Source organism: Leucoraja erinacea, chromosome 8 (genome assembly GCF_028641065.1).
Source record: "Leucoraja erinacea ecotype New England chromosome 8, Leri_hhj_1, whole genome shotgun sequence".
Lineage (NCBI taxonomy): Eukaryota > Metazoa > Chordata > Chondrichthyes > Rajiformes > Rajidae > Leucoraja > Leucoraja erinaceus.
In genome coordinates, this window is record NC_073384.1 from 6,598,505 (window position 1) to 6,618,863 (window position 20,359).

General features: G+C 41.0%; 1 protein-coding gene across 4 annotated transcripts in view; it reads right to left on the minus strand.

Moving 5' to 3' along the window:
- slx4ip (SLX4 interacting protein) overlaps positions 1–20,359 on the minus strand; it is a 97,144-nt gene that overhangs the window by 64,114 nt on the left and 12,671 nt on the right. For all 4 annotated transcript variants that reach the window (XM_055638927.1, XM_055638928.1, XM_055638930.1 and 1 more), the window contains 2 exons: positions 8,245–8,334; positions 2,917–3,049 (listed from right to left, as the gene is read on the minus strand). In XM_055638927.1, coding sequence (XP_055494902.1) covers positions 2,917–3,049; positions 8,245–8,334 — 223 coding nt within the window. The remainder of the gene's footprint in view (positions 1–2,916; positions 3,050–8,244; positions 8,335–20,359) is intronic.

Here is a 20,359-nt window from a genome sequence, read left to right on the forward strand (position 1 = left end):
TACCAGGTGTGACTCCAACTTTGAAATAGTGGCAGAGACTTTTTATTAGTATTGGCTTATTATTATCATCATGTGTACCGAGATACAAGGAAAACCTATCCACTGAAATTACACTTTAGATAGACACAAAATGGCAGAGTAACTCAGTGGGACAGGCAGCGTCTCTGGAGAGAAGGAATGGGTAATGCTTCTTCCATACACGATTACAATCAAATTGTACACGTCCAACAGGCAGTGCAAAGAGAAGAATACCAGTGCAGAATATAGTGTTGTAGAGTGATAGCATTAGTTACAGAGAAACTGCAGATGAAAAAAGTGCAAAGGCTGCAATGACATAGGGTGGGAGATTGCCCCTACAGCCTTTGCTTATGATAGGACTATTCAGTACATGTCCACCACCGATTTTCTGGCAACTGGTGGTCTAGCCCCCTCTTTATTCCGGACAACCCCCCCCCCCCCCCACCTCCTCAGAAGTCTCCACAAAAATGTGGTGCCTAGGCCGGGTGAGGCGAGTGATCTCAACCTCATCAGGACATTTGCGCCGATCGGCAGGTCGAATTTGCCCTCTGTGGCCTCAGCAGATCCATTCCCATAACCGACTGCAGAGGCCAACATAGTGGGCCGGTATCTTAGCGCCCCCCCTCCCTCTCGCCCAAGCTGTGACCTCTGTTGGTCTGGCAAAATGGATAATATAGCAAGGCTCTGGAATCAATGGTGCCAGAACATCCTCCAATCACACTTTTCAGGCCGTTCTTCAAGTACAAGTGCTGAACACTCCCCATTCCCACATTAACCATTCGGTCGTGGGACTCCTCCACTGTCAGAGTGAGTGAGGCCAACACAAATTGGAGGAACAGCATTTCATATATCGCTTGGGCAACTTACACCCCAGTGGTGTGAAATGATTTCTCTAACTTTAAGTAACCCTAGCTATCCCCCTCTCTCCATTCCTCCCCAACCCTAGTTCTCAAACTAGTTTTACTGTCCTGCTGATTAATTTTATTGATTGTGGACCTGCCGTGTAATAACAGGAGGGAAGAAGTTGTTCCTGAATCTACGTTCACCTGAAAGGGCATTGGGGCCCAGGTTGAATATCTCATCCAACAGTCTGCTAATGTAGTACGAGAATACCAGCCTAGACTTAGTCTCCGAAGTTTGGAACCTGCATTCCTCCAACTCAGAGACAAGAGTGTTATAAACTGAGCAAAGGCTGACACTCGGAAACATGATAAGTGAATGATGTACCCACACATTAATTAGATAGATCGCCCCACCATTTCAAAATTATCTTTCTTGAGAGATTGAGAACTAATAAACTGAATTCACGATGAGATAGAGACATTGACTCTACAATACAAACATTCAGATTCCATGTGAATGGAAGATTAGCAGTAATTTGAAGAAACCGCTGCCGAACATTTATCAAAGCAATAAACTTTACCAGAAAACCAGCACTGCAAACTGGGAACTGCTGATTATACGTCTATTGTCGATAAGACAGTCTTCATCACCTGCGAGGTTATCTGAGAGGACAAATTCCTTGCCCTGTTATGAATCTATTCGAACTTTGTTCCACTGAAAATACATCTTTTAAAGCTCAGCCGTCACTGGGTGGGTCCACATAAAATTATATTCACAGAAGGAGGCTGTGGAACCACCACAGACAGACACACAAAGTAACCACACTCAATCACAATATGAATGTGGTGGTTAGCCACATCGCAGAAAGATCATCAACAAAGGAACATGAAATGACCATTCAAAGCCCCTTAACCCCTTTGGAGAACTATTGAGCCTCTTAAATGCTACATTTTGAATCAATCAATCATTCAATCATTAAATTGGCTTGCCCCATTATCATGGCTCAATGTGATTGTGTTATTCAGCATGGAAACAGGCCCTTCAGCCCAACTTGTCCATGCCGACCAAAATGCTCCATCTATACTAGTTCCCCCTGCCTGCGTTTGGCCCATATCCCTTAATATATTTAGAAAAATATTTGATGTGAACTTTGATAAATCTTTGCATTTACTGTATAATAAAGTATAGTTAATCGCCCCTCTTGCTTCATTTGGTTTGCTTCCAATGCTTTCCGTGTATTCCTATCTCAGAGCTCTGTCTCCATTTTTGTCAAAACAACATTACAGCCCAAAAACCCACCAACGCTACCTTGATTATACATCCTCCCATCTCACTCTTCAGGTTCAGGTGCTAAACACTTTAACTACCCCTCCCATTCCCACATTAACCTTTCCCTTGTGGGCCTCCTCCACTGTCAGAGTGAGGCCCAACGCAAATTGGAGGAACAGCACCTATTTGCTTGGGCAACTTACACTCCAGTGGTATGAAATTATTTCTCTCACTTCAAGTAACCCTTGCTTTCCCTCTCTCTCCAACCCTCACCAGATTTGGAGACCAAAACTGTACGCAATACTCCAGGTGTGGTCTCACCAAGACCCTGTACAACTGCAATAGAACCTCCCTGCTCCTATACTCAAATCCTTTTGCTATGAAAGCTAACATACCATTCGCTTTCTTCACTGCCTGCTGCACCTGCATGCCTACTTTCAATGACTGGTGTACCATGACACCCAGGTCTCGCTGAATCTCCCCTTTTCCTAATCGGCCACCATTTAGATATTAGTCTGCTTTCCTGTTTTTGCCACCAAAATGGATAACCTCACATTTATCCACATTATACTGCATCTGCCAAACATTTGCCCACTCACCCAGCCTATCCAAGTCACCTTGCAGTCTCCTAGCATCCTCCTCACACCATGCAGCGTTATAATTAAAAAAGAACACAATACACAACATAATTCAACACAGATCTATGATTTGACAATAGCTTCCTTTACCCAAGCATTTTACTTTCATTTTACTTTCATTAATGAACACATATAGATTTTATTTTACCTTTTAAGCAAAGCGGGTTATTAGGTGTAAGTTCTTTGTTTGATTTAGTTTGTGCGTTCCGATGTTGTTTTCTTGCTTCAAGATATTGCTTGATCCTTAAGTCAATATTTTCCTTTAAAAGTGTACTTATCTCCTATATAGAAAAAAAAAGTACAATTATACCTTGCAATCAATATCCAAATATGAATATCCAATTTCTTTCCTTGATGGAAGTCCTCAAAAACTGTAATACTGAAAATTGCATTGTTACTCTAGCAAAATTCAAATGCGTGATTAAAAAAACTCTGTTGAATACAATGGTACAATGGTGGATAGATTTTCTACTTTGTAATTCAAGAAAGGAATTTAGGTGTGTGCACCAAAAATTGTGTTTGTACTTCTCCGTGGTAAATTCTCAAACATACATAAAACTTAGAACAGTACAGCACAAGAACAGGCTGCTGTGCCCACAATGTCAGCACCAAACATGATGCCAAGACCAACTCTCATCTGCCTGCACATAATCCATATCCCTCCATTCTCTGCAAAAGTCACACATTACTCCCCGCTTACTGATGGTGGAACATGTGATTCTGTTACATTCTGTTTGTAGTTTGTTTGGTTGTTTGTTTGTTTGTCTTTTTGCACAAAGTCCGCGAGCATTGCCACGTTTCATTTCACTGCACATCTCGTATGTGTATGTGACGAATAAACTTGACTTGACTTGACATGCTAACCCTTTCAATAGACACAAAATGCTGGATGTTGGTTTACACCTAAGATAGACACAAAATGGGACAGGCAGCATCGCTGGAGAGAGGGAATGGGTGATTATTCGAGTCGACCCAAAACGTCACTCATTCCTTCTCTCCAGAAATGCTGCCTGTCCCGCTGAGTTTCTCCAGCATTTTGTGTCTATCTTAGGTGTAAACCAACATCTGCCATTCCTTCCTACACTTGTTAACCCTTTCATTACATAAGATTAATTATGTACTGTACATTTTGGGTCATTTTTGGTCTTCCCAAGTCATACGCAATCTACAGTTTAGTTTATTGTCACGTGTACCGAGGTACAGTGAAAAGCTTTCATTGCGTGCTATCCAGTCAGCAGAAATGCAAAAGATGATTGCAATCGAGCCATTACAGTGTATAGATACATGATAAGGGAATAGCGTTTAGTGCAAGGTAAAGCCAGCAAAGTCCAATCAAGGATAGTCCGAGGTAACCAATGAGATAATCTGCTTTGGAGTGTACGGGAGAAAGCCATCAAGGCCTCAGCAGTACCTGAATTTCAGGCAGTTACACTTAAAGCACAGCAAATTGGGCATTTTACTCATAGTTAAATATCTGGTAATAACTGCCACAGGAAATCAGTTACCCAAATCTGCAGATGTTGAAATCTTGAACAAAAATCAAGACAGGTTAAGCAGTATCTCTGAAGGAAAATGGACAACTGATATTTTAGTTGTGATCTTTCTTCAAACAGTTGGAGTCCGTTGTCTTTCCATTCCCTCCACAGATGCTGTCTGACCCACTGAGTTCCTCCAGCCTTTTGTTTTTTGACACAAATCTTTCTCTCTCGGCTACCATAATCACTTTTATTATACGGACAATACTGTGTGGTCAGTGCTCATCTAAACTGCAAACATGCCGACAAACACTTTCTTTCTTTCCCCCATTGGCATTGAAACTCGCTGGAATGTCAACCATAACCCAACCCCCTCCTCCCCACTTCCAAATGCATTCCTTCCCAGGGATACCACTTCCCTCTATCTTCTCTGCCTTTTACAATCCACAGACAGGCAAACATTTGCTGAATGGAACCCAATTATGGCTTTCTCGATTATGTCTTATCTAGTTTTCTAGTATTTGGCAATGTCTTGCACTGTGGAACTTGGTCCTTTCTATAGATTTCTCAATCTGGAAACAATCTTGGAACAAGGGAGGGGCTGTCTGTGTTTCTGGAATTTAAATAACTTTAAACCAGGACTGTGTAGAAATGATGAAAAAAACAAACCTAAAAATAGTTTATTTAAACACTTCCCAAATAAAAGTACCTGCAAGTCAAAGTCTTTTTTTTTGTAGAATTGCATTGGCATATTTTATTTACATATCATGTTAACATTTTCTTGACTAAGTGGCGTATAGGGGAATTGTGCCTGACCCACTGAATTACAACAGCACTTTGTGTTCTATGCATGGTTCCAGCAACGGCAATTCCTTATGTCCTTGTGGGCAAGTATCATCAATCAAAATATTACAGAAAGAAATACAGTTAATGATATTTGAAGATTAATTTTATTTTAGTACTGTTTTACCAATTTATTTCCGTAATCATGGCTGATCACCCACAATCAGTACCCCGTTTCTGCCTTCTCCCCATACCCCTTGACTCCGCTATCTTTAAGAGCTATAACTGACTCTCTCTTGAAAGCATCCAGTGAATTGGCCTCCACTGCCTTCTGAGGCAGAGAATTCCACAGATTCACAACTCTCTGAGAACATTATCCTCATCTCCGTTCTAAATGGCCAACCCCCTACTTTTAAATTGTGGCCCCTGGTTCTGGACTCCCCCAACATCGGGAACAAGTTTCTTGCCTCTAGAGTGTCCAATCCCTTAATAATCTTATATGTTTCAATAAGATACCCTCTCATCCTTCTAAATTCCAGTGTATACAAGCGCAGACGCTTCATTCTTTCAACATATGACAGTCCCGCTATCCTGGGAATTAACCTTGTGAACCTACGCTGCACTCCCTCAATTGTAAGAATGTCCTTCCTCAGATTTGGGGACCAAAACTGCACACAATACACCATGTGTGGTCTCACTAGGGACCTGTAAAACTGCAGAAGAACCTCTTTGCTCCTTTACTCAACTCCTCTTGTTATGAAGGCCAACATGCCATTAGCTTTCTTCATTGCCTGCTGTACCTCCATGCTTACTTTCAATCACTGATGAACAAGGACACCCAGATCTCGTTGTACATCCCCTTTTCCTAACTTGACAACATTCAGATAATAATCTGCCTTCCAGTTCTTGCCACCAAAGAGGATTTATCCACATAAGACTGCATCTGTCACACATCTGCCCACTCCCCCAACCTGTGCAAGTCGCCCTGCATTCTCATAGCATCCTCCTCACAGTTCACACTGCCACCCAGCTTTGTGTCATCTGCAAATTTGCAAACAAAATAATCTGGATTTATAAAGCTTATATTTTTGTAGAACATAAACCAGTTTCTTACTTCTTTAGTTAGAGGGTGGTGAATCTGTAGAATTATTTGCCACAGCTGTGGAGATTCTCAATGGATATTTTTAAGGCAGAGATAGATGGATAGATTCATGATTAGCATGGGTGTCAAGAGTTACAGATAGAATGGGGTTAGGAGGGAGAGATAGGTAAGCCATGATTGAATGGTTGTGTAGACTTGATGGGCCAAATGGCCTAATTCTGCTAACATCACATGACCCAATGGCCTTAGTACAGCGCATAAACAGCCCCCCACAATGTCTGTGCCAAACATAATGCCAAGACCACCACTTTTATAACAGAACAATTCATACACAGTGATTGTTTAAACTATAATGAAATGTGGAAAACGTGAGTAAATAACTTTTCAGTGATTGAAGTTTGACTCATTTACAGTAGGATTAGCTAAAAGTTACAGAGCTGCAGCCTGGAGCATCCACTAGACATTTTATTTACAAGAAAGAATAAACCACAATTGCTCATGTTTAACTGGCCATTGTGGGATTTGAAAAGCCTTGCACCTTGGTTTATGGCCTATATACTGCAAAGATGCAGTAAATGCAGACAGACAGTCTTGAGGAGATGGTCACAGGAAACAAAGTGGGGCAGAGTCCAATGGAGACACCCTTCAAACAAAGAAGGGATATCACCACAGGGGGCTTTTTTTCTCTAATTTTTTTTAGAGGATTACATTTTAATGTATGATGGCACTACAACTAATTCCAGTATATTACGTATGAGGGATTTAAAATAAATCTGACAATTTCAAGATCTCTTTTACCAATCCCAGCTTGTTAGGCCATTTTTTTTAACTGACTTGGATATAAAGGCAAATAAAGGAAAGCAACCTATATCCTTTTGATCTAGCTTTTTGACAGTGCTCCCTCTGTTCCTCCACATCATTCAATATTCTCCCATTTACTTTTAGTTCCTTGCCTGGTTACATCTCCCAAATGCATTACATTTCTCTAGATTAATATTCATTTGCCAATTTTGTCTTGGGCCATCTTGCAGTCTAAAGCTTTCTTCCTCCCACTGCGACAATCTACTTCCTCCGACAATCTACTTCACCGTGCCTCCTACATTTAGGACTCAATCACAAATCTATATTAGACAAAAAGGAAGAAGCATTAAGAAGCTCCACTGGTAACAGTTTTCCATTCACAAACACTACTACATCGGTGAGACCAAGCGTAGGCTTGGCGATCGCTTCGCCGAACATCTCTGCTCGGTTCGCAAAAACCAACCTGATCTCCCGGTGGCTCAGCACTTCAATTCCTCCTCCTATTCCGAATTCGACCTTTCTGTCCTGGGCCTCCTCCACGGCCAGAGTGAGGATCACCGGAAATTGGAGGAGCAGCACCTCAGTTTGGGCAGTTTGTACCCCAAGCGGTATGAACATTGACTTCTCTAATTTGAGGTAGTTCTTACTTTCTCCTCCCTTTCTCAGCTCTCCCTCAGCCCTCTGGCTCCTCCTCTTCCTGTTTTCTTCCCGTTTCCCCCCCCACCCTCACATCAGTCTGAAGAAGGGTTTGGGCCCGAATCGTTGCCTATTTCCTTCGCTCCATAGATGCTGCTGCACCCGCTGAGTTTCTACAGCATTTTTGTCTGCCAACCAGTATCCTTTTTTCTGCAGGAAGGAACTGCAGATGTTGGTTTATACCGAAGATAGACCGAAAATGCTGGAGTAACTCAGAGAGTCATTAGCATCTCTGGATAAAGGTGACATTTCGGGTCGGAACCCTTCTTCAGACAGTGGAAAACTTTTCACTGTGTCTCGGTACACATGGCAATAATAAAAATAAACTTAAACATAAACCTTAATTTATTTAACAACCGTGGTGGACAAATCAGATATGTTTGCTATCCAAATTTCATTCCACAGTTTGCCAAAATATCAAATATATAATAGAGAAAGAAGTATTATGTGATGAACCATATCACATAGGTTTCAATATCACAAGAATTGTTGGGAATTCAAGTGCAACTCATAATACTAGTTTTCGAACAATGCTCAAGATTTAAATACTTCATTGTAGTTCTGTTCTTTCCTTGCAGCAATCTGCTTTTATGATCTAGAAAGTAGATTTTTGTTGTACCTCCTTGTGGTGTTCAGTAAACCAGCTGGTGTCTTTATTTGTTCCCCGAGGCAAAATATAAGGATCCACCAAAACGGCAAAGTTCCCACACTACAAAACAAAAGGAAACGTTACTGATTGTTGCAAGGCACTTACATTGTAGAGGGAAGAAATTGCGATCAGACTTCTGACACAGCTGATTTTTTTATATATACATTTAGTCTGGGATGGTCACCATTTGGATTAAATCAAGATGTATGTTTTAAGTGGAGCAAGTTTACAATAACACACTGAAAGTAGACTTAATTCCACAAAGAGTAGATTTGAAGTATCAGCTACACCCATAAAATTGCAGCAAGACAAAAGTTTTTATTTTTCTTCATTACGTAAAATAGACACAAGTGCAAATATAAAAGTCAATTAACACTACAGATGTTAAATTCTAATTTATTTATAATGCAATTAGTTACATATCAGGGTTTGCACCAAAGCAACTACAAGTCTTAACATCTTCTAAGTCAAGAATATAATACGTAACTGCTAGATTCAATTACTTTCATTGACTGAAATATAATCCCAATTGTTGTAGCTCATATTTCAAAGCTGCTTTAAACCTTTTTGTTCATAATGATCACAGTGCCATTACGTACTGTTCGATTTGGTTCTTCCCCCTGAGCCACAACATTTTTGTGCAATCTTTTGCACCCACACACTAATTATTCCATGTAATAATTTAAAAAATGCGAGAACGTGAATGAATATATTTGATACACTTGCTATTGTTAGCCCCAAACAATGAATAAAGTAAACACCCAGCAATGTTTCATCAAGTCAAGCCCCGAGTCTTTTTTCTATGAAGAATTTTAATTTCGTGGGAGGTAAGAATTGCTATCAACTCAAAGCCAGATCAGAATGATGAGATTTTAAGCAGAACAATTACAGTTTGGTTTGGTTTATTATTGTCACGAGTACCGAGGTACAGTGAAATGCTTGAAAAAGCACATTTTGCCACCAACAAATACAGTGCCCTCCATAATGTTTGGGACAAAGACCCATCACTTATTTATTTGCCTCTGTACTCCACAATTTGAGATTTGTAATAGAAGAAAAATCACATGTGGTTAAAGTGCACATTGTCAGATTTTAATTAAGGACATGTTTATACATTTTGGTTTCACCACATAGAAATTACAGCAGTGTTTATACATTGTCCCCCCCATTTCAGGGCACCATAATGTTTGGGACTCAGCAATGTCATGTACATGAAAGTAGTCATGTTTAGTATTTAGTCCTTTGCATGCAATGACTGTTTGAAGACTGCGATTCATGGACATTACCAGTTGCTGAATGTCTTCTCTGGTGATGCTCTGCCAGGCCTGTATTGCAGCCATCTTTAGCTTATGCTTGTTTTGGATGGCTAGTCCCCTTTAGTTTTCTCTTCAGCATATAAAAGGCATGCTCAATTGGGTTCAGATCGGGTGATTGACTTGGCCACTCAAGAATTGACCATTTTTTAGCTTTGAAAAACTCCTTTGTTGCCTTAGCAGGATATTTGGGATCATTGTCTTGCTGTAGAATGAACCGCCGGCCGATGGGCTTTGAGGCATTTGTTTGAACTTGAGCAGATAGGACGTGTCTATACACTTCAGAATTCATTATGCTACTACCATCAGCAGTTGTATCATCAATGAAGATAAGTGAGCCAGTACCTTCAGCAGCCAAACATGCCCAGGCCATAACACCCCCACCACCGTGTTTCATAGATGAGGAGGTATGCTTTGGATCTTGGGCAGTTCCTTCGGTCCTCCATACTTTGCTCTTGCCATCTCTCTGATATGTTAATCTTCGTCTCATCTGTCCACAAGACATTTTTCGAGAACTGAGGCTGCTCTTCTAAGTAGTTCTTGGCAAATAGTAACCTGGCCATCCTATTCTGTATTTCTGTTCATGAAGTCTTCTGCGGACAGTGGTCATTGACAAATCCACACCTGACTCCTGAAGCGTGTTTCTGATCTGTCGGACAGGTATTTGGGGATTTCTCTATATATCACTTGACTATGTGTTTACATTATAGGTCTCCCAATAGACTGCAGGGGATAGAGAAAGATATATGTTCCTCTAACCTCTGCCTGTCCATGGTCATCAGAAATGCTGCTTGGCTCGCTGAGTTACTCCAGCACTTTATGGGGGTTTTTTTGTAAACCAGCATCTGCAGTTCTTTGTGTGTACAGATTACGGAAATATGTAAAATCAACAGGTTGTTGTAGTGGGTAACATTAATTCCCCAATATTAACCAGGACTTAGTGCAAAGGGCTTAAATGAGACAGAATTTGTATCCTGGAAGGTTTCTTGAAACAGAAAATCAAGAGTTAAGAGTTATTCTATTATATAGAGAATTCTTCTGTCATCAGCTGTGGAGGTCTTCCTTGGCCTGTCAGTCCCTTTGCGATTAGTAAGCTCGCCAGTACTCTCTTTCTTCTTAATGATGTTCCAAACAGTTGATTCTGGTAAAGCTAAGGTTTGGCTGATATCTCTTAACAGTTTTATTCTTGGTTCTCAGTCTCGTAATGGCTTCTTTGACTTTCATTGGCACAACTTTGGTCCTCATGTTGATAAACAGCATTAAGTTTCCAAAAGTGATGGAAAGACTGGAGGAAAGACTAGGTGCTGAGAGCTCTCTTATACCTGCATTAAGGAGGCAATTAATCACACTTGAGCAATTACAAACATTATGGTGCCCTGAAATGGGGGGGGACTATGTACAAACACAGCTGTAATTTCTACATGGTAAAACCAAAATTTATAAAAATGGCATTTTATTTAAATCTGACAATGTGCACTTTAACCACATGTGATTTTTTCTATTACAAATCTCAAATTATGGAGTACAGAGGCAAATAAATAAACGATGGGTCTTTGTCCCAAACATTATGGAGAGCACTGTATACATCCATATTCCTTCTTATCAAATCTCTTAAACCATTGACTGTTCAGGAATGTCTCGGGCTGTTTTATATTTTTCACCAATAGCCTTTGCTGGAGCAATTTCCCAGAAAAATACTACCCTTTTGCATAAAGTGTGTATAACCGTGACATTATTATATGGTGTCTGGCAGGTTTCCTTCCTTAATCCTCATTTCCTGATACTTACCTTGCACCAAACCAGTATGGTTGCAAAAAAAAAACCCTTCAGAAAAATCGAACTTGGGAGCTACCTCAAGGGCAGAGCACGAACTGGACCCAGTTAAGCTTACGCAGAATGTAATTATTAGGCAGCAGGAAGCGAGTCGACTGATTACAGCTCACATCTCAATTTATACTCCATATTCCCAATGCGCACATTTCCAAAAAATCCTTAGGCAAATGTGTAGCCAAATATTAGGTGGTCCTTTTTTTTCTTTCATGTTATGAACTTTGCAACATTTAAAGATTGCCTAACATGTAGAGTGTATTTGGCTAGAAGATATTTTCCACACACAGCTGGAATAAAGCCAGACGCGGATTATATCCTGAGAAATTATTTGAGGGATGGCCTCCCTTGAAGATGTTTTTTTTTTATATATTGGACCAAATTATAGGGTATTCCCCTCAAATCATTAAAGGTTCACATGATAATTCACAGTGAAGTATTTTAAAGTGGAGTGCTTTTCACAATGCTTGAAGACTCATGGAGTTATACAGTGCGGAAACCAGCCCTTCAGCTCAACTTGTCCATGCTAATCAAGATGCCCCATCTGGGGTAGCCCCATTTGCTCACATTTTGACCAATATCCCTCCAAACCTTTCCTGGCCATGTATCCAAAAGATAGAAAAATCCACATGGACACATTGACTGGTATAGGTTGGTGCGGAATGAAGCCAAGGGCGATTATACAAAGGGCAGAGTCGCTGCAGAAAAGAGCTCAGAATAAAAGAACAATTTTTTAGAAAGAAGATGAAGAGGAATTTCTTTAGCCAGAGGGTGGGAAATCTGTGGAATTTATTGTGGAGACCTAGCCTTTGGGTATTTTTAAAGCAACCTGTACTTGATTAGTGAGGGTGTCAAATGTTACAGGACAAGGCAAGAGAATTGGGTTGAGAGGGAAACTGAGATCAGCCATGATTGAATGGCGGAGTAGACAAGATGGGCTGGATGGCCAAATTCTGCTCCAATGACTTATGAACTTATCTTGGAACTGTTGCATCAAGCAGGCACTCATGTCTGTGCCATCTCCATTTTTCGTCCTCAGAGGAGTGGGTCTTTGGGTATTTAGTCTGTGGGTGGCCTTGGCAATGCTGAATAATGCGTGTGTAAAGAAACTACCCAAATACTTGTGGAGACTGGAGCTCCCTCGATTGATGTTATGAGGTAGATCATCTTAATTTGATCATTTGTCATTTGATTATATATTGCACAATCTATATTGTGGCAGGTAATGAAGATTTCACAGTGGCAAAGTAAAACATGTGTCCTTCTATTAATACTCAGTACAGTCCCTCGCAAAGAGTGACAGCATTGAGTTAGTACAATACTGACACCAAGGGTCTTCCCTATGTGCACGAGATAAAGTTGTCAGCAAAAATTGTGCTCAATTAATGATTGGTTCCAGTTCATGTGTCTGACACTCCAAGTAAGATGTGCCTGTACAATGTGGTAAAAGATTTATGAGCGAAACAGCCAGACAGTTAGGCAGCAGAGTAGAATAGGCACAATAATGGAGGCTAACATTCAGCATGAGTTCCAGCCACAGAGCAAATGAGAGTTATTTTACAAATGTCTCAGAATTATTGAATTTTGTATTTGGTTATTTTAAACAACAATTTCTGTGGAGAGATTTCAGAAACGTCCACTGAAAAAGCACAATGAGCCAGGGGTTTTTCCTCGCTGTGTACATGTTTAGTCAAGTTTAGAGATACAGCATGGAAACAGGCCCGTCAGCCCATCAAATCCATGCCGACCATCGATCACCTGTTCACAGTGTTCAAGAAGGAACTGCAGATGCTGGAAGATCGAAGGTACACAAAAATGCTGGAGAAACTCAGCGGGTGCAGCAGCATCTATGGAGCGAAGGAAATAGGTGACGCTTTCTGGCCGAAACCCTTCTTCAGAATGATGAATCACCTGTTCACACTAGTTTTATGTTATCTCACTTTCTCGTTCACTCCCCTCCGCACATTAGGGGCAATTTATATAGACTTCTAACCCTACAAACCCGCATGTCTTTGGGGTTGGGGAGGAACCCGGAGCACCCAGAGTAATTCCTTTGGGAGAACGTGCACACTACACAACACCCGAGGTCAGGATTGAATCCTGGTCTCTGACCCTGTGAGGCAGCAGCTCCACCATTTCACCACTGTGCAGTCCCAGAAGTTGAGTAAATCACAAGGGAGAGCCCAACCAATTCAAAAGATCAGTTTTGAAAAAAAAAGTTAATTGTTAAGAATATGATGCATTGATAACTTAAAAACACAACTCGATAAACCTGAAGTGATCGTGTTTCGGTTTCAGTCAGTTATTTCACAACAGTAAATTCATCCAGCAGCTCAAATTAAATCCTTGATTAGTTAACCGCTAATCCCCTCCATTACTAGATCAGTTGTATTTTAATCTAAATTGTACAGATAGTTTAGCAATCAACATGGAATTATGTGAAACGGTTTGCTTCTCTCTCTCCCGGAGATTTTATCCAACATCTTGAAAATAATCATTAATGTTACAAATTACAAACAGATGCTGCTTCAAGTTATATTTTAATAAATGGTCATGGAGAATGATAATATTTCTAACTTCCTGGCATTTGACAGAATTTTTTTTTAGGAAACTATAAATATATATATGCCACATTGGTATGTGGTCGTATCACAAACTACTAGTTAATAGATCCAATACTCACGTTAGTTCTTTACGAACGCTGGTTTCAGTCTTTTACAGATTATTAATGAAAATAGAACAAGGAACTTGAGCAGATTAATTGTTTGGTTCCAGACTTACACAAAATAGTGCAGTGACCCATCTATATTCCCAGCTAAAATGCACGGTGCATTGGCAAACCAGCCAGAATGAATGCAAAAATTAAAATATTGCAAATATTGAAACTCAAAACAAAAAGTCCAATAAAACTCAGTTGGTCAGATAAACTGTTTTTGCACAGATGCTGCCTGGTCTGCTGAGTATTTTCATTACTTTCAAACAATTGACGATCCACTGACTCTGAAAGAGCACAATGCCTTCTGGAATAGAGGGGAAAGCTCCCAGAGAAGTCTGTCATAGAAACATAGAAAATAGGTGCAGGTGTAGGCCATTCGGCCCTTCAAGCCTGCACCTCCATTCAATATGATCATGGCTGATCATCCAACTCAGTATCCTGTACTTGCCTTCTCTCCATACCCCCTGATCCCTTTAGCCACAAGGGCCACATCTAACTCCCTCTTAAATATAGCCAATGAATCGTCAATTAGCAGCTTGGTTCTCTTGTAGGTCCTCGATGAATAAGTTCCACTGGGCTTGCTAAATCAATGGCCAGAGAACTTGATCATGTGTAGGAAGGAGCTGCAGATGCTGGTTTAAACCGAAGATAAGACACAAAATGCTGGAGTAACTCAGCGGGACAGGCAGCATCTCTGGCGAGAAGGAATGGGTGACGTTTCGGGTCGAGATCGACCCGAAACGTCACCCATTCCTTCTCTCCCGAGATGCTGCCTGTCCTGCTGAGTTACTCCAGCATTTTGTGTCTATCTTTGATCATGATCATGTTACCCACAAGAGGGAGAATTACAGAAGAGGTTCACAAAACCATTCCTGCACTCATTTTACAAAGTTTGGGAACTTTGGGGTTACTTTGCAGGTCACAGTCTTGCTCAACTGCATAGTTATAGATGCTCCAGACTCTCGTGTCAGGGGAGGACATCCTGGCAGGATGTTCATTCAATGAGATGAAAATATGCTATGTAGAAACAAGGAACTGCAGATGCTGGGTTACAAGAAAGAAAACAAAGAACTGGGGTAACTCAGTTGGTAGGGCAGCATCCCTGGAGAACATAGATAAGTGACTTTTCAGGTCAGGACCCTTCTTCAGACTGAGGGTGGCACAATGGCACAGCGGTAAAATTGCTGCCTTACAGCGGCAGATGCCTGGATGGCGATCCTGACTACTAATCCTGCCTGTATAGAGTTTATATGTTCTCCCTGTGACCGCGTGGTTTTTCTCTGGGTGCTCCGGTTTCCTCCTACACTCCAAGGACATACAGGTTTGTAGGTTAATTGGCTTCTGTAAATTATTCCTGGTGTGTAGGATAGCGATAGTGTACAGGTGACCATTGATCAGAGCGGACTCGGTGGGTCGACAGGTCTGTTTCCACACTGTATCTCTAAAGTCTAAAGCAAATAAATAAACACTGAAGCTTGCAGTCTGACAAAGGGCCCTGACCCGAAGAATCTTCTATCCGTGCTCTCCCGCAATGCTGCCTGACCCACTGAGTTACTCTAGCCCTTTGTTTTTGTCTTTGCACTATTATTGTTTTATATACATACACACAGAACTTTTGTTGTTGTCTATTATGGTGTTTACTGAGTATATCTGTTGTGCTGCTGCAAGTAAGAATTTCATTGTTCCGTTTATAAGAATAACTCGTAACTCTTGATTTTCTGTTTCAAGAAACCTTCCAGGATACAAATTCTGTCTCATTTAAGCCCTTTGCACTAAGTCCTGGTTAATATTGGGGAATTAATGTTACCCACTACGACAACCTGGTGATTTTACATATTTCCGTAATCTGTACACACAAAGAACTGCAGATGCTGGTTTTCAAAAAAAAAAAACCCATAAAGTGCTGGAGTAACTCAGCGAGACAAGCAGCATTTCTGATGACCATGGACAGGCAGAGGTTAGAGGAACATACATCTTTCTCTATCCCCTGCAGTCTATTGGGAGACCTATAATGTAAACACATAGTCAAGTGATATAGTTAGGTTCATGCAACTTTAAATCAATAAACCAACAGATAGCTACACTTTGCTGAAATAATTACTGGAATAATAGTTTTTTAGTGCAGGAAACAATTTGAAATTTGCTATTATGGTACAAACTGCTCACTAAGATTGCTCCCATTTTAAGAGCCATTTCAAAATTGTACTTTTTAAGTATTTCTTGAATACTTTATTTTAGCTTTGCAAAGTTCGATTAATAGAGCTGAACTGGAATAACTGTTTTAAGTATAGACAAGGAACTGCAAATGCTGGTTTACACAAAAGGGCACGAAGTGCTGGAGTAACTCAGCAGGCCAGGCAGCATTTCTGGTGAACATGGATCGGTGCTTTTTCAGGTCAGGACCATTCTTCAGACTGATAGTACGGGCTGGAAAGGGGCGGGGGGGTCTTTCTAGTTTTCTCCCTCCCCCTACTACAATCAGTCTGAGGAAGGGTCCCAACCAGAAATGTCACCCATCCACTTTCTCCAGAAATGCTGCCTGACCCACAGAGTCCAGTCCTTTTAAGCATTTTAGGTCACAGTGACAATTCATTACTGCAGACAACCCGACTTTAAAACCATGGAAGTGACAGAAAATGTTGCTTTTTTTAAACTTATTGATTGGGTTATATTAATGTTCCTTTGGAAATATAAACACAATTCAACATCTTTCTAATTGCGTTCACTGTATATTTATACCCTTACATGCTAAGGGACCAGCTTATTTCTGGTGCTTTTACAAAAACCTGCAAATTAAGGAGTTACTGATGAATGCACCCTTGGCCAGTGCTGTGGGTGAGGTCTGATCCTAGCCTGATGTTTTTTAAATTAGCACAATAGAAATTCCAGGCCTTTTGTGTTTCATATTAAAAGAAATTGTAAACAACATGCTGCATTGTTAAAGTAACAGAATGCTATATTTATGCACTGCAACCCAAGACAAGGTCATTAAAACCCACAAAATGCAAAACCAGTCCATTTCTGGATTAGTGAGAAACAGTGGAGGGCAAGGAATGGGTTGTGGTATTTCAAATGGGGAAACCAAAATACTTTGCAAGATGGATTAGTTAATGGAATTTGTTTGCTATATTTCAATGAAAGGAAACACAGCACATTCAATGACTTTGTAGAGGAGAGTCGAGTGGAAGGTAATGTTGGAGTTTGCATGGGCAAAGGGATTAAAAGAGTGTTTTTATGAAAGAAGCAATATTCGACTGTTGAAAACATACAGCATGCAAAAAGGCTCTTCGGCCCAACAGGTCCACACTGACCATGGATCACCCATCCACCCTAGTTCCATGTCATTCCACTTTCACATCCATCCCTACACACTAGGGGCAATTTACACAGAAAATTTAACCTGCAAACCACACGTCTTTGGGATGTGGAAACTGGAGCACCCAGAGCAAACCCACACGGTCACAGGGAGAACGTGCAAACTCCACACAGATTACACCCAAGGTTATGATTGATCCCGGGTCTCTGGCAATGAAACAGCAGCTCTACCAGCCCCGTCACTGTGTCGCCCACAATGATAGCAGAACTAGCGTACGGCAATCGATGGTTGGCACCGACACATTGGCCAAAGCACCCGCTTCCATGCTGTATCTCTAAACTAAACTAAAATGTGGATTGTATTTTCCGACATAATACTTCATCTACCATCTCCTTGCCTAATCAAACAAATTATCTCAAGCACATGGGACACGATGTGACCTTTTCTATAGCATCTTATCAAAAAAATTTTCACACAGAGAGATGTGAGTCTGTGGAATTCTCTGCCTCAGGGGGCGGTGGAGGCCGGTTCTCTGGATACCTTCAAGAGAGAGCTAGATAGGGCTCTTAAAGATGGGGGAGTCAGGGGATATGGGGAGAAGGCAGGAACGGGGTACTGATGGGGATGATCAGTCATGATCACATTGAATGGCGGTGCTGGCTCAAAGGGCCAAATGGCCTACTCCTGCACCTACTGTCTATTGTCTAAAATCTTTTTGAAAAAAATCAGAAATACTATATTCACTGGCTCCCCCTCATCTCTGTTGCTAAATATGCCTAAAAAAATAATTCTAAGGATTTACTCATGAATCCTTTTCATCATAATTAAAATAAAAATGTCTTTGCTCCTATTTAAATAGGACTCTATTCTGCCTAATATATTTAATCATCACTCTCTATGTTCTCCCGTCTTTATATTTTCGGCTATTAATTGTCAAAACAAATTTATAACATTAATTTAAAAAATGCTCTCGCTTTCTGGTCTATATCACTCACAACTCACACAGATCTTTCCACCACCTCTTATCGCTTGCTTGGGTTCCCACTACCAGGCTGTTTTTGTAGTGTTGTAATCCACAACATTAATGAATGCATTGCTCAGCACCTCTGAGCCCTTTGACACTGCTATCAACCGACAGGATTTTGGCTGCCACACTGTCAAAAGTCTTACAGAAACCACAACCATTGCGTATAAAGTGCATATTGTGTGCAGCGCCAGTAACCAAAACCAGATTCAACTAAGCAGAACTAGGGGCGCAGTCCCAGTTTACAGATAACAACACTTAATTTATAACAATTCACTTACTTTTACAATTGTCCAACGTCCAGCTATGAAGATCTATGGCAACTCGTTGGAGAGTCTTTTCTAATCTAATAGCCAAGTCACCATAGAATGTGCCTGAGAGATTTAGAGTTATGTTTCAAACCTACAACATAGCTAGAGAAAATATTTGCTTCTGAATTCTGATTTTTTGACAACTTTTAGTGTGAAGTGTGCAATAATTATATACTAATATTTTTGCACAGAAAACAAAATATACCAACCTGGCATAGCTGAAAACAGCCTTTGAACAATAGACAATAGGTGCAGGGGTAGGTCATTCGGCCCTTCGAGCCAGCACTGCCATTCAATGTGATCATGGCTGATCATCCCCAATCAGTACCCCGTTCCTGCCTTCTCCCCATATCCCCTGACTCTGCTATTTTTAAGAGCCCTATCTAGTTCTCTCTTGAAAGCATCCAGAGAACCTGCCTCCACGTCCTCTGAGGCTGCGAATTCCACAGACTCACCACTCTCTGTGAGACAAAGTGTTTCCTCGTCTCCGTTCTAAATGGCTTACTCCTTATTCTTAAACACTTTCAGAGATATCATTATGAATGTAGTGACCGAGCTGCGTAAAAGTAAGTTCGAGACACCTACATGATATGTTATACACCTATTTTATGGCACCCTCGGTTCGAGACCATTTCTGGAATATCCTTTTTGCCGGACCAACAGAGGTCTCGGCCTTTGAGAGGAGTTGAAGGTTACCAGAATGGACTGCCTAGACCGCCGGGGACCTGATATGCTGGCCTGTAATGTTGGCCTCGGAAGTCGGTTATGGGAATGGATCCGACGATTCCGGCCGGGCCGGAGTTCCAGAGCCCCGGCTGCAAGGGGCCAAATTTGACCCGCCGATCGGAAGTCTGGCCGCAAAGGTTGGCTATGGGAGTGGATCCACCAGCTCTGGCTGTGGCAGAGTCCTGAGCCCTGGCCACAGGGAGCAAATTCAAACTGTCAATCGATCGCGGAAGTCCTAAATGAGGTAGGGATCGGCCGCCTCCTCACCTGGGCTAGGCGAGGTACTTCCGGGAAGGGATTTCAAGTGCGTTTTTGCAATTTTGTCCAGATTAAAGGAGATACCATACCATCAGTTGCCAGCAAATCAGTGGTGGACCTGTATTCTGTTTTTTTTGGAAGGATTAGCAGAGTGACTTTTAGTGACATCAGTGCCCCAAGGTTTGAAGTGTGTGTGTGTTACACAAATCCAGACACACACACACTTCAAACCAAGATACTAAAGTTTCAAAGTCAAAATCCACATTTTTTCCTCTCTTCATATTTAATACCTCCTCTACACCCAAATTACTTGCACCTTGAATATTATTTTAAAATGAAGACCTATGGGTCTGCATTATTCATTAATCAGAATTAAAGTGATTTTTTTTTAACTGATTTTGCTCAGGAAACATTCATACCAAAAAAACCCCAAAATGTCAAAATATTGAAATAACTTTACAGATCATCAGTAATTGAAGATGTGGGCAAACTAAAAGATGATGATGAAAACACTGCTGCAAAATCCATACTTTGAAGGTAAAGAGGGCCTTGAGATAGGTGTTAGTACCACATTTATATTAACACATGCTTTTT